This window comes from Suncus etruscus, chromosome 7 (genome assembly GCF_024139225.1).
Source record: "Suncus etruscus isolate mSunEtr1 chromosome 7, mSunEtr1.pri.cur, whole genome shotgun sequence".
Taxonomy (NCBI): Eukaryota; Metazoa; Chordata; class Mammalia; order Eulipotyphla; family Soricidae; genus Suncus; species Suncus etruscus.
This window is the reverse complement of record NC_064854.1, coordinates 130644824-130657028: the sequence shown is the minus strand read 5'-3', so window position 1 is coordinate 130657028 and position 12205 is coordinate 130644824. Positions and strand designations below refer to the sequence as shown.

General features: G+C 47.3%; 1 protein-coding gene and 1 pseudogene across 1 annotated transcript; one reads left to right on the top strand and one right to left on the bottom strand.

Moving 5' to 3' along the window:
* The first annotated feature begins 4203 nt into the window (after positions 1-4203).
* On the top strand, positions 4204-4379 carry LOC126014940 (uncharacterized; annotated as a pseudogene).
* A 940-nt stretch (positions 4380-5319) lies between these two features.
* Positions 5320-11052, bottom strand: PDE12 (phosphodiesterase 12). Its single transcript, XM_049776189.1, has 3 exons — positions 9748-11052; positions 7998-8076; positions 5320-5922 (listed from the first exon to the last, which is right to left on the bottom strand). Exons 1-3 carry the CDS (start codon positions 11050-11052, stop codon positions 5480-5482), a joined length of 1827 nt encoding a protein of 608 aa, XP_049632146.1. The 3' UTR covers positions 5320-5479.
* Between the last annotated feature and the right edge of the window lie 1153 nt (positions 11053-12205).

Genomic DNA, 12205 nt, shown 5'->3' with positions numbered 1-12205 from the left:
CTACAACACAGTTTTCTAAAACACAATTTAAGTTTGATCTTTGTCTTTGTACTACATCTGGTAATGCCAGGGTGAACCAGGTCCTCCTGGATGCAAAGCATGTGCTCCATCCACCCCCCCCCACCCGCTCCCGCACCCTACTTCCCACCATAGTTGAGAAGCCAACCCCAAAGTAGAATGTTTCGGGGAAGATATAAATGGAGAGAATCCCTAGAATTTCTTTCCCCAAGTTTTAGCATTCTGGCTAAAGCAACTTGCAAGGTATATAAATTTAAAATTCAGTGACCTAAATGATTGATACATATGTACTATTATTCAAGGAATATTTGATTCCAAGCTTGAATGCTTACTAGTTATTACTTATTATACATAAGTTATACTTCTAGATTAAAAAGCTTTCTGGGGGCTGGAGTGATATCACGGCAGCAAGCAGGGCATTTGCTTTGCACATGGCCAACCTGGGATGGACCCAGTTCAATTCCTGACATCCCATATGGTCCCCCGAGCCTGCCAAGAGTGATTTTTTTTCCCCCAGGAGCAATTTCTGAGCACAGAGCCAGGAGTAACCGAGCACCACCTAGTGTGGCCCAAAAAAAACAAGAAACAAGCTTTCTGTCGTAATTACTAAGTATATTAACAGAAACTGAAGAGGGATTGTCAAGAGCATCAGGGTTGAAGACAGAACACTTTTGTTTATCCTGTCCCATGTTATTTTGTTTTGGAGTTAAATGCATTTTTCCCATTGTCTTCTCCAACTTGGTTGCTTTTCTGTAATGTAATCTGGACATTTTGGTACCTATTTATGGTTTTTGTTTTGGCACCACACTCGACAGTGCTTAGAGCTTATTCCAGGCTCTCTACTCTGGGATCACTCCTGGCAGTACTTGGGGGACCAGATGGGAAGCCCAATATCATACCTGGATTGTCTGCATGCAAGACAAGTACCCTACTCACTGTGTTGGTGTTCCAGCCCTCTGATGCCTCTTTCCATGAATTTTGTCTATTTTTTTCTTTCCATTTATCTTAATGCCAACTAAAAATAACTGAAATATGTGGTCGTTATTTTTTGGGGGGAGGGGTCACACCTGGAAGCGCTCAGGGTTCCTCCTGGCTCTATACTCAGAAATCGCCCCTGGCAGGCACAGGGGACCATATGGGATGCCGGGATTGGAACCACAGTCATTCTGCATGCAAGGCAAATGCACTACCTCCATGCTATCTCTCCGGCCCCAAGAATATACTTTCCTCACTGGACTTCCGGTATTACTTAGCACATGTACAGAATTATCTTATAGATAGTAGTGATTACTTTGACATTTACTAGGATCAGACTTTAAAGTCCTTGGACTCTAGTGGTACAGTAAATTCCCATCTTTTTCTTTCTGACACTACTAGTACTCTAGCCTCTTAGTCTAGAGGGCCATCAATCTTACTCATCTTTTCAGAAAACAGCTTTTGGTTTGTATCATTTTTGTTTTCAATTTCATTTCTTTTTCCCTCTGCTGCATGAATTGATTTTATTAAATTTTATTTTTTTGCCACTTGCAATTCTGTGTGTGTTCTGAGTAGTTTGATACTTTATAATGTAGCAGTTGTCTTCTTGGAAAACTGGCTCCTTCCCTTCATCATTAAATGTCCATCTTTATCCTTGGTCACCTATTTTAAAGTCTACCCAAAATGAGTAATTATTGTGGGGCGGAGGGCAATTATTGGGTCACATCTGACCTGACACTGCTCAAAGATCGTTTCTAGTGATCTCACTTGGGACCATATATGGTGCTAGGGATTGTGTGTGCTAGATGGGTACTCTGATCCCATACTGCCTCTCCTCAAGTAAGTGATTTATTATTTTTTTGTGGAGGTTGGGAGGCTATACCTGGAAATTCTTGGGCTCCTGGAATGTATGTGGTGCTGGGAATTTTTACCTAGGGTCAGGCTTATGCAAGGCAAGCATCTCCCTATACTATGCTATCTCTTTAGTCCCCAATTTGTCCATTCTTTTTTTTGGCAGACACATCTGGTGGCACTCAGGTTGTTCTTGGCTCTCTGTGCTCAGAAATCACTCCTGGCAGGCTCAGGACCATATGGGATGCTGGAGATTGAACCCAGGCCGGCCCGCAAGTCAAGCTTTTTTACCTGCTGTGTGCTATTGCACAGTGGTAGGGCATTTGCCTTGCACGCCTCTGATCCAGGACCGACTGTGGTTTGAATCCCTGCACCCATATGGTCCGGTCCCCCGAGCCTGCCAGGGATGACTTCTGAGTGCAGAGCCAGAAGTTAACCCTGAGCACCACCGGGTGTGACCCAAAACCAAAAAACTAAAAAGATAAAAGATTCATATAGGTTTGTACATGTTTTGATCTTTATTATATATGGATTTTGGTTTTGTCTAAGAATAGTTTGCAGCAAAACCTCTACATGCTCTTCATTGTCAGACTCTGAGATCTAAAAAGGTGTCGGTTTCTGCAGATCTTTCCGTAACAGTACTTTTTGGGTCCTTTCTCCTTTGAATTCTATTACATTCTTTAGAGACCTACCTCTAGATTGAAATGAGCTCCTTCTGATGAGGCCTTAGTTCTCTTAGAAAAGCTGCCACCCGGGCCAGAGAGATAGCATGGAGGTTAAGGTGTTTGCCTTGCATGCAGAAGGACAGTGGTTCGAATCCCATCCCGGCATCCCGTATGGTCCCCCGAGCCTTCCAGGAGCGATTTCTGAGCAGAGAGCCAGGAGTGACCCAAAAACCAAAAACCAAATAAAAAGAAGAAAAAGAAAAGATGCCAACCAGGGGAATTATTCGTTGAAATTGGAAAACAATTTTAGTACACAGGGTTTGAGAATATCACATTCTGGCTAGAAATGTTGACTAATGAATTTTGGACTACTGTATATATCTGTTACAGTGGCAATGGTAGAAGATTAATTGGAAACTGCTCTACAACATTGTCTATACTATGTTTGAATGTCAAATTTTTCCGTATGAAATGTGGTTCAGAGTTGCCATGATTTTCATATTTTATTAAAATTAAGTGTAATAAAAATCCAAATAGTCAAGTTCAATCACACAGATGGCTTTAAACGCTTAAACATTGCCAAATAACTGTATTCAAACTCAAGACTACAAGGAAAACTGGGTAGGCGATTTATACAATTTTATCAGTGTTCCTTACCTTTGGCTTTAATCCTATTTGGGTATCTAAAACCAGAATCTGACCAGCAAATATGGCACTCTATAATAATTATTTTGTTTTTTGGGGATGGGGGCAATGGTGCTCAGGGTCTACTCCTGGCGGCTGGAAGCCCAGCGGTCATTCCTGGAGGCACTTGGGGAACCAGATGGGATGCCAGATGATCGAGACCAGATTGGCCATGTGCAAGACAAATGTCTTACCTGCTGTGCCATTACTACAGTCCATCATATTTTAAAATACTTATATTCAATCTGATTGTACTCTTTGGTCATCAAGTTATCAAATTTAGGATTCAGGATATGGAATGTTTGATAAGTTCTGAAAGTGTTTCTGACCAGAATTCAACATAAACGACCTGGACGCTTTTTAAAAAGGCATGACCATGACAAATTACAATTCTTCCTTACATTCTGCTTATAACGTTTTGATTTTTCAAGTTATTTTAGAAGTCCTATCAGTAAGTTTGGAAACAGACCAAAAAACAGATTGCAGAAGGAAAAAAGATGTTATGCAAGATAATCAAAATTCTGGCATTAGTATTACTTGCATATTTATAAACTAATGTAAAAATGCTCTAAAAATTTTAATTTTGGAAGGCACATTTTGAAGCATCAATTTTTCATTTGTAGTTCTTTTCCAAATAGACCCCTAAAACTTCCCATCTTCATTTTTTTTTTCACTTATTTTAAGTATCTAAAGGTTTGATCTGAAAGTGCCAACAAAGTCCGCTCTTTGTCAAACTTATTAAACTAAACGCTAACAATATATCTATCGATGGAACAAACAAAGTTCCTATCAAAGGAACAGTTCTTATGGGATTGGGTTTAAAGATTAAAGAATTTGGAACAAAGGCTTTCATGAATGGAAAATCAAAGTTTCTTTCAAGGTTAATAGGCTTTTCTAATATAATACCTAAATCAGGAATGGCAGAAATATTTGTTAACAAATCACAGCTATCCTGAATATCAACAAAGCCACAGTTAAATAAGGTATGACAGTGTAAAAAGTGATCATCATCGCTTCTCGGCCTTTTGACTAAGATCAAGTGTAGTATCTGCTCTTATCAGCTTAAAAAGTGGTTATCGCTCTAGCACGAGTTTTGACTTTGTATTACATTTGTTACAGTATATAAATTGCACACACAATGATTTCCTGTAACTCAATTTAAAATGCTCAAAGTACATATAATTTCAGAGATGCTCAGAAGCTGTACTACTTCCATTTCTATTTATAAGAACCAAAAATTGTGAAAACATTTGTACTATATGAAGAAATGTAGGGGCCTGGAGAGATAGCACAGCGGCGTTTGCCTTGCAAGCAGCCGATCCAGGACCAAAGGTGATTGGTTCGAATCCCAGTGTCCCATAGGGTCCCCTGTGCCTGCCAGGAGCTATTTCTGAGCAGACAGCCAGGAGTGACCCCTGAGCACCGCCAGGGTGTGGCCCAAAAACAAAACAAAACAAAACAAAAAAGAAAAAACAAACAAAAAAAGAAATGCTCAATGGTCCATAAAAAAATCTCAGTAGGCCCAATTTTCATTGCATCAGTTTCTAATATCAAATGGTCAATACCTGTTTCTCATGAGGAAATGAAACTGAAAATGCAGGCTCAAACAGACTCCACCATTGCTAGTGAATTCTAAATTGTGCTTATATTCTAAAAGTTGAATGAAAAGTATAAAAAAAGTATTATAAAAGTATGTTCATATATACATCCACTGAAAGCAAAAATACTAAAATAAGCTTCAAATAATTTATGCTAATTATAAAAATAAAAACAGCAGTAACAATTGTAAGAGTATATTTTAATCTTTTGTTAAAGCTTTGAAGGTGATTTAAATTATTAATCAAATTGAGGTAGATCCTAATGTTATTCCTTCCAGGATTCACAACTTAGGCCTTTCACACCTTAATTTGTATGCACTTTCTCACTAATTACATGAATATGATTCAGTTGGAAAGTATATTTTGACAGAAAAAAATGATAGGATCATTCAAATAGCACTTAAAAAATTCTTTAGTTGCTAAATAAAAAATACTTATAAAAGATACACAATAATTCAAATGTTTCCCGATAATCATAAATATATTTGTCTTTTCTTTAAGTGTAGAAAAAGGGGGAGTGTCAGAAAAACAATTTATGCAAACACTGACAGTCATGTAATGAAGACAATGGACATACAAGAACATTTTAACTTCGTGTCCAGTTTTCCTTTTTTAAGAATTACACGTAAAGTTTGATTTATATTAATTTCTTATTAAAGACAACTTAAAACTCCATCGAACACAAGTCTATTTCCATTTTAAGTCACATACCAGTGCTATGTGATCCGAAGGATGGGAAACACTAGGTAAGGCCTGGTGGGTGGTCACTTCTTCGTGACTAGGTAATGGAATTACCTGCTCGACCTCAAAAGCATCCATGTCAATGAAAATGTAATCCAGGCATCCATGAAAGCCACCAACATAATTTGTGTAAGCAGGCTCACCGCATGCACTTTTCAGTTTGAAGGAATGGGTAAGGGACATGTTGCAACGTTCTTCTTCCCCGTAGGAAGCCCAGTCTTCATGGTCCTCTGCAATACTGCCATTGATGACAAAATGATACGTTCCCGTGGACGGAGTACTATTAAAGTCCCCACAAAATATAACCGGTATGCCAGGATACAGATCGCAGGAGACGTGTTTAATGTGAGCTAAGGCTACTGCCATTTGAATGAGACGAATGTACCCACCTATGAATGTAAAGAAAAAATCTTAAGTTTTTCCTAACAAGTTGCCATTACATTTAAAAATATTAAGAGGAGCCAAGAGCCTTCCTAGGGATATACCCTACGAACACAAAAATACAATTCAAAAATCCTTTCCTCGCACCTATATTCATCGCAGCACTATTTACAATAGCCAGACTCTGGAAACAACCAAGATACCATTCAACAGATGAGTGGCTAAAGAAACTGTGGTCCATATATACAATGCAATATTATGCAGCCGTAGGAGAGATGAAGTCATGAAATTTTCCTGTATGTGGATGTACATGGAATCTATTATGCTGAGTGAAATAAGTCAGAGGGAGAGATACAGAATAATCTCACTCATCTACGGGCTTCAAGAAAAATTAAAGACATCATTGCAGTAAGGTCCAGAGACAAGAAAGTTAAGGAGCCGGAAGAACCGGCTCACAATATGAAGCTCACCACAAAGAGTGGTGAATGCTGTTAGAGAAATAACTACACTAACAACTAGCATGACAATGTTAAAGAATGAGAAGTAGAAAGCCTGTCTCTAATACAGGCAGGGGGGAAAATGGGGCAGTGGTGGTGGGACTGTTGCACTGGTGAAGGGGGATGTTCTGTTTATGACTGAAACCCAACCAGAATCATACTTGTAATCATGGTGCTTATAAGGATTAAAGAAGGGGGGGGGGGCCGACAGAATGTTATCAGTAGTATAGTATTCCTGTCTGGTGGTTGTTGATCCCATTATGTACATTAAAACCCCTATTTTGCAATAAATAAATAGAGGGGTCAAGAGATAGTACAGCAGGTAAGGCACTTGCCTTGCACATGGCCAAGCTGAGTTTGATTCCTGAGCACTGCCAGTTAGTGTGATTCCTGAGTGAAGAGCCAGAAGTAACCCCTAAGCACCACAGGGTGGTGGATAACATATTAGGGTATCTGGTGATTTTCTTTTTTTTTTTTTTTTTTTTTTTTTTGTTTTTGTTTTTGTTTTTTGGGCCCCACCCAGTGACGCTCAGGGGTTACTCCTGGCTATGCGCTCAGAAGTCGCTCCTGGCTTGGGGGACCATATGGGACGCCGGGGGATCGAACCGCGGTCCGTCCTAGGCTAGTGCAGGCAAGGTAGGCACCTTACCTCCAGCGCCACCGCCCGGCCCCGTATCTGGTGATTTTCAAGATGATATTTGTGGCATGGCTTCTGAAGGAATTACAGGAAGGTGGTCAAAAGATAAAAACTTCCAGATTTTCTCTGGACAAGGACTGAATGCTGAAAGGAGGTAAAGTGATGTGCATTATCCTATCTTTTGACATAGTCTTGTACACCACAGTACCTACAAAGCGAACTGGAAAAGTGCCTGCCAAAGAGGCAGGCTGGGGGCAGGAGGGAAATTGGGACATTGGTGGAGGGAAGTGGAAACTAGTGAAAAGATTGGTATTGGACCACTGTACACCTGAAACCCAGTAATGAATAACTGTATAATTCAGTAATTAAAAAAAAAAAAAACTTCCAGGCTTTTTCCGTTGTGTATTTTTTGGATTTAGGGCCACACTTTGTAGTGCTGAGGGTTACTCCTTGCAGGTGCTCTTGGGACAGGGGTGCCAGGAGTCAAATTTGGTTGGTCAGAACAAAGGGCAGACTTAATCCCTTGTCTCCCATCAAAAATTTGCTTTTTGGGTCCGGTGAGACAGCATGGAGGTAAGGCATTTGCCTTGCATGCAGAAGGACGGTGGTTCGAATCCCGGCATCCCATATGGTCCCTCGAGCCTGGCTCCCGGATCTCTAAGCATATAGCCAGGAGTAACCCCTGAGCGCTGCCAGGTGTAACACACACCCTCGAAAATAAAATTTTGCTTTTTAATCAGTATTTATGTGAAGTAATAGGTGTCAATTATTTTATAAAAGATGCCAAGTCTTTTTGGTACACCTTAAACTTATAAAGTTCTCTATGTCCAAAATCATAAATGTTTGTGTACCTGACATATAGACCCAGAGATTTTGTGGAACAACTTTAGGTCATCCAAGACCTTTATTAACCATGTTACTGTCACATATAAAAACAAATAAAACTAACCTTTTGGATGCCAGTAAAGATGGGTATTAGCAACACAGATCTTTTTAGATGGATCCTCTGTAGATTGAAAAACAGAAACCTGAAACGAAGTGCAATGAGTTCAGTTAATATCTGCCAATTTTCTTTTCTTTTCTTTTCTTTTTTTTTGGTTTTTGGGCCACACCCGGCGGTGCTCAGGGGTTCCTCCTGGCTGTCTGCTCAGAAATAGCTCCTGGCAGGCACGGGGGACCCTATGGGACCCCGGGATTCAAACCAACCACCTTTGGTCCTGGATCAGCTGCTTGCAAGGCAAACACCGCTGTGCTATCTCTCCGGGCCCTGCCAATTTTCTGAATGTACTTTATTCTTACTTTAAGTGATATTAAGAACAGAAATAATTTAAGAAATCATTAATTCTGAGGGCTAGAGAGCTATGGAACAGTGGGTAAGGTGCTTGCTTTGCAACTCAGATTAAGTGTCTGGCACCACATATGGATCCCTGAGCCCACAAGTTGTGGCTCAAAAAGAAAACAAATATTAATTTTTGTTACAAGTTTCCGACTATACTACATGAACGGTACTCCGTGAAATATTTTAACATTACAATATAAGTATAAAAATATTTTAGATGATAAACTCAGACTGGAAATGTTTTTAAATATACATATGTATGTATAATATGTATATACATTTGGGGGGAGCTGTACTTAAGGCTTATTTAAGTGGTTCTGGACTTAAGATGACAATGCTTAGAGCAGCACGTAGTACGGAGCTCTTCATGGAAAGCACACACGTTCAAGCCTCTGAGCTATCCTCGCCGCATATGGGGAGTTTTGAGGTTTGGTTCGAATGTTCAGGCAACACCCATCAGTGTTCAGGACTTGCTCTAGAGTTAGTGTTTAAGGAACCAGCAAGTGCCAGGGTCCAACAGTGTCCGGCATGCTAGGGCTAAGTACTCTGAGCTCCCTCACGAGCCTGGGTATGTTGAATTTTGGGATCAGAAAGCAATGCTGAACTTAGACACTTAAACATTTTCTCCAACTCATGTGGTCATCTACCAGGAGGGCTCTTGAAGCAGAGCCAGGAATAAGCCTAGAGTCAGGGGTGGTCCCAAAACATAGATTCATCATACGTGTTATGTATCTTGAAGCGTTTAAGGCCCAGTGGAGGTTTTGGAGTCGGGGAGATCTAGGTCTGCACAACCAGTGTGCCATTTACAGCACTGTGACTTGGACATGTTGTCTCATGTAATACGGCAAGCGCCTGAACCACTGAACTATCTTTCTGTCGCTCCAACGAACACAGTTCTAAAAATGAAGGGAAGCTTAAGCTAAAAAGCAATCAACACTGGAACCAGGGATGACGGATCGTATTAAAAAAAAAGAAGGGTCAGAATCCTGGGCCAACACTCCAGTGAAGAGGAGCCTGTCCGCTTTTCTATTCATACCCTAGGAAAAGCAGTATTGGAAAAGGGGCAGCAACACATCCAAATACGAGGTTTGAGCGGAGCACTTCTCAGAGGGCGGTCGCTACTCGAAGGAAAGCCCTTTCAAAAGGTGTCAGTGGGCAGGGCGCTTGCTCGGTGCGCAGCCGACTCAGGTGTGACGCCCGAGTGTAGCAGGGCCGGGAGCGAGTCAAGTGCTGCCCGGTGTGGCCCAGACCGGTGAATGAGAGACCGGCAAGAGAGCGAGTACGCTAGCGGCGCCTGGGGCTGGGTGACTGGGGCTGGGTGACGGAGGAGGGCGTGGGCCGGGCCGGCGGGCGCCCTGACCTGGAGCACGGAGGAGCGGCGGAGCACTTGGTCGCGCGCCAGGGGGTTGCGCGCGAGGCGCTCGAGCAGCGGGCGGTGGCGCGGGTGGTCGCGCAGGGCGTCGGCGAGGGCCACGTCGTGCTGGGCGAGCAGGCGCAGCTTGTCGGCGCGGAAGAAGGTGGCCAGGCCCTCCTGCGGCCGCTTGGGGCGGAAGAGCCCGTCCAGGCCGCGGGCGGCGAGCGCGGGCGCCAGCACGTCGTGGAAGGCGGCGCGGTCCACCTCCTGCAGGCACAGCAGGTCGGCGCGGTAGCCGTTCAGCTCGCGCAGCAGCAGGCTCAGGCGGTAGTCGGGCTCGAGCGCGTGCGGCGCGCAGTAGGGGAAGAGCGAGGCGCGCGCGAAGTCGGAGCTCGCGTAGGCGTCGGCCAGCACGTTGTAGCTCAGGGCGCGCAGGCGGGCGGGCCCGGCCGGACGGCGCGTGCGCAGGTGGCGCGCGTCGCACGGGCAGGCGCCCGGCCCGGCCTGCACGGGGCCGCCGCAGAGCTCGAGGCTCTCGCCCAGGCGCTGCCCGTCGCCCGGCGTGCAGCGCAGCTTGAGGCGCCGCCCGACGTCCGCGTCGCTCGGCGTGTAGGCGCGGCCGCGCTCGCCCGTGTCGGCCCAGCGCGTGGGGTCGTGGTCGTCGTCCTGGTCGCGATCATCCGGGTCCCGGGGGTCGTGCGCCTCGTCGTCGTCGCCGGGCCGCGCCTCGCGGAACCAGCGGAAGCGGCAGGCGTCGGGCTGGGCGAACTCGAGGCGCAGGCGCGGCCAGGCGGGGCAGCCGGCCAGCAGCACGCGCGGCAGGCGCAGCTCCGTGAGCGCCGGCGGGTTGCGCTCCACGCGGTACCGCGCGCCGCCCACCTGCAGCACGGCGCCGTCCACCCACGCGTCCGCGTTGCGCGCCGCCTCCGACACCGGCTCGTCGCGCAGCCACAGGCGCACCGCCACGGGCTCGGGCTCCGGGTCCACGCCCCCCGCCGCCTCAGGCCGCGCCTTCCCGCCCTGGCCCTGGCCCTGGCCCTTCGCCCCCCGCTTGCGCGGCCCCTTGAGCGCGTGCGCGGCGATGCGGCCCAGCGCCCGGCCCAGCGGCTCGCTCTGGTCGCGCTGCAGGTTGCGCCGCCGGCCGTCCGCCATGGCGAACGACACGCTCAGCGTCGCCTCCGACGGCACGCAGCGCACCACCGCGCGCTCCATCGCAGGCCCGCGCTTCGCCTCGCCCCCGCCGCGCCGCCTCGGCTCCGCCGCCCGCACGGCCCCACGCAGCGCGGCGCGCGCGCCCGGCAGCCTCCACATCCACCCGGCGGCGGCCCCAGCGCCGTCCCGTCCGCCGTCGGCCGCCGACTCCGACTCGGCCCCGAGGCCGCCTCAGCCGGCCGTGCGCTCCTTCCTTCCGCGCTGGGCGGGACTTCCGCCGGCCGCTCCCGCTCGCATTCCCCACTGAGAACGCGGTGGGCGGGACTTCCGCAGGCTGCCCCCGCTCGCATTCGCCACTGGGACCGCGGTGGGCGGGACTTCCGCCACCAGCCCCCGCTCTCTGCTGGACGCCTCCGCTCCCACAGTCGCCTAGACCGCTTCGGAAGCGGGACTTCCGCTCCGCACTTTCGCCACAGCGGCTCCTGGCGCGCCTGTCTGTCAGTCTCAGTCTCGCGGCGTCGAGCCTCGCTTTCCCTCCCCGGGCCGGTCCTCCAGAGGCGACCGCGACAGACGGGGAGAACGGGCTTGACAAGCTCTCTCGAAAGGGCGGCTGAGAAACGAAGGCCCGGCGCTGCCGGCCGGAAGTGCCCCGCCGCTTCCGGAAAGCGAGCGGACGCGTCGCCCTGGCGCGCTGGCAACGGCCGGCCGGAAGTGGGCGGGGCCTGACCCGTCCTTCGGACTGTGATTGGCGGCCGCGCCTGCGCGCCCCGCCCCACCCCACCCCACCCTCTGGTAGTTACTGGCCCGCCCAAACGGATCCGACGCTGACTGCTCTTCCCGTCATCGCTGACTTGATTGCCAAGCTCTGTCTTCTTTCTGATGACAGTGTGAGGCTCACAGCTTCGTTTCTGGGGGCTGGGGGGACCTCGCCCCCCAGTGGAGGGAGCACCGGCTATTTTGCAGACCAATGTCTCCCTCGTTTGCCCACCTTGGACTGGACACTGATGATGAGTACCTAGTCCAGGGCTTCAGTCTAGGAAGAAAAACATGATTGTTGCTGCTGTCAGTTAAGGCTTCATCGGGCTGTGCTTGGTGCTAGATGAGCCTTCTGTCTCACTGTTGAGGCTCACTGGGGAACACGTTTCATCAGTATTCCTCTGACACTACTGGGCTGACAGTACTCAAATTTTGAGGTGTTCAAGATTTATAGACTTGAAACGAATTTGGTGGCGTGGCAGTTTGAACCAGTCAAGGTGCCCAGCTGAGCTGTGTCTGCGGGAGGTGTAGGGTGTGCTGCTGTGTTGTTGTGATT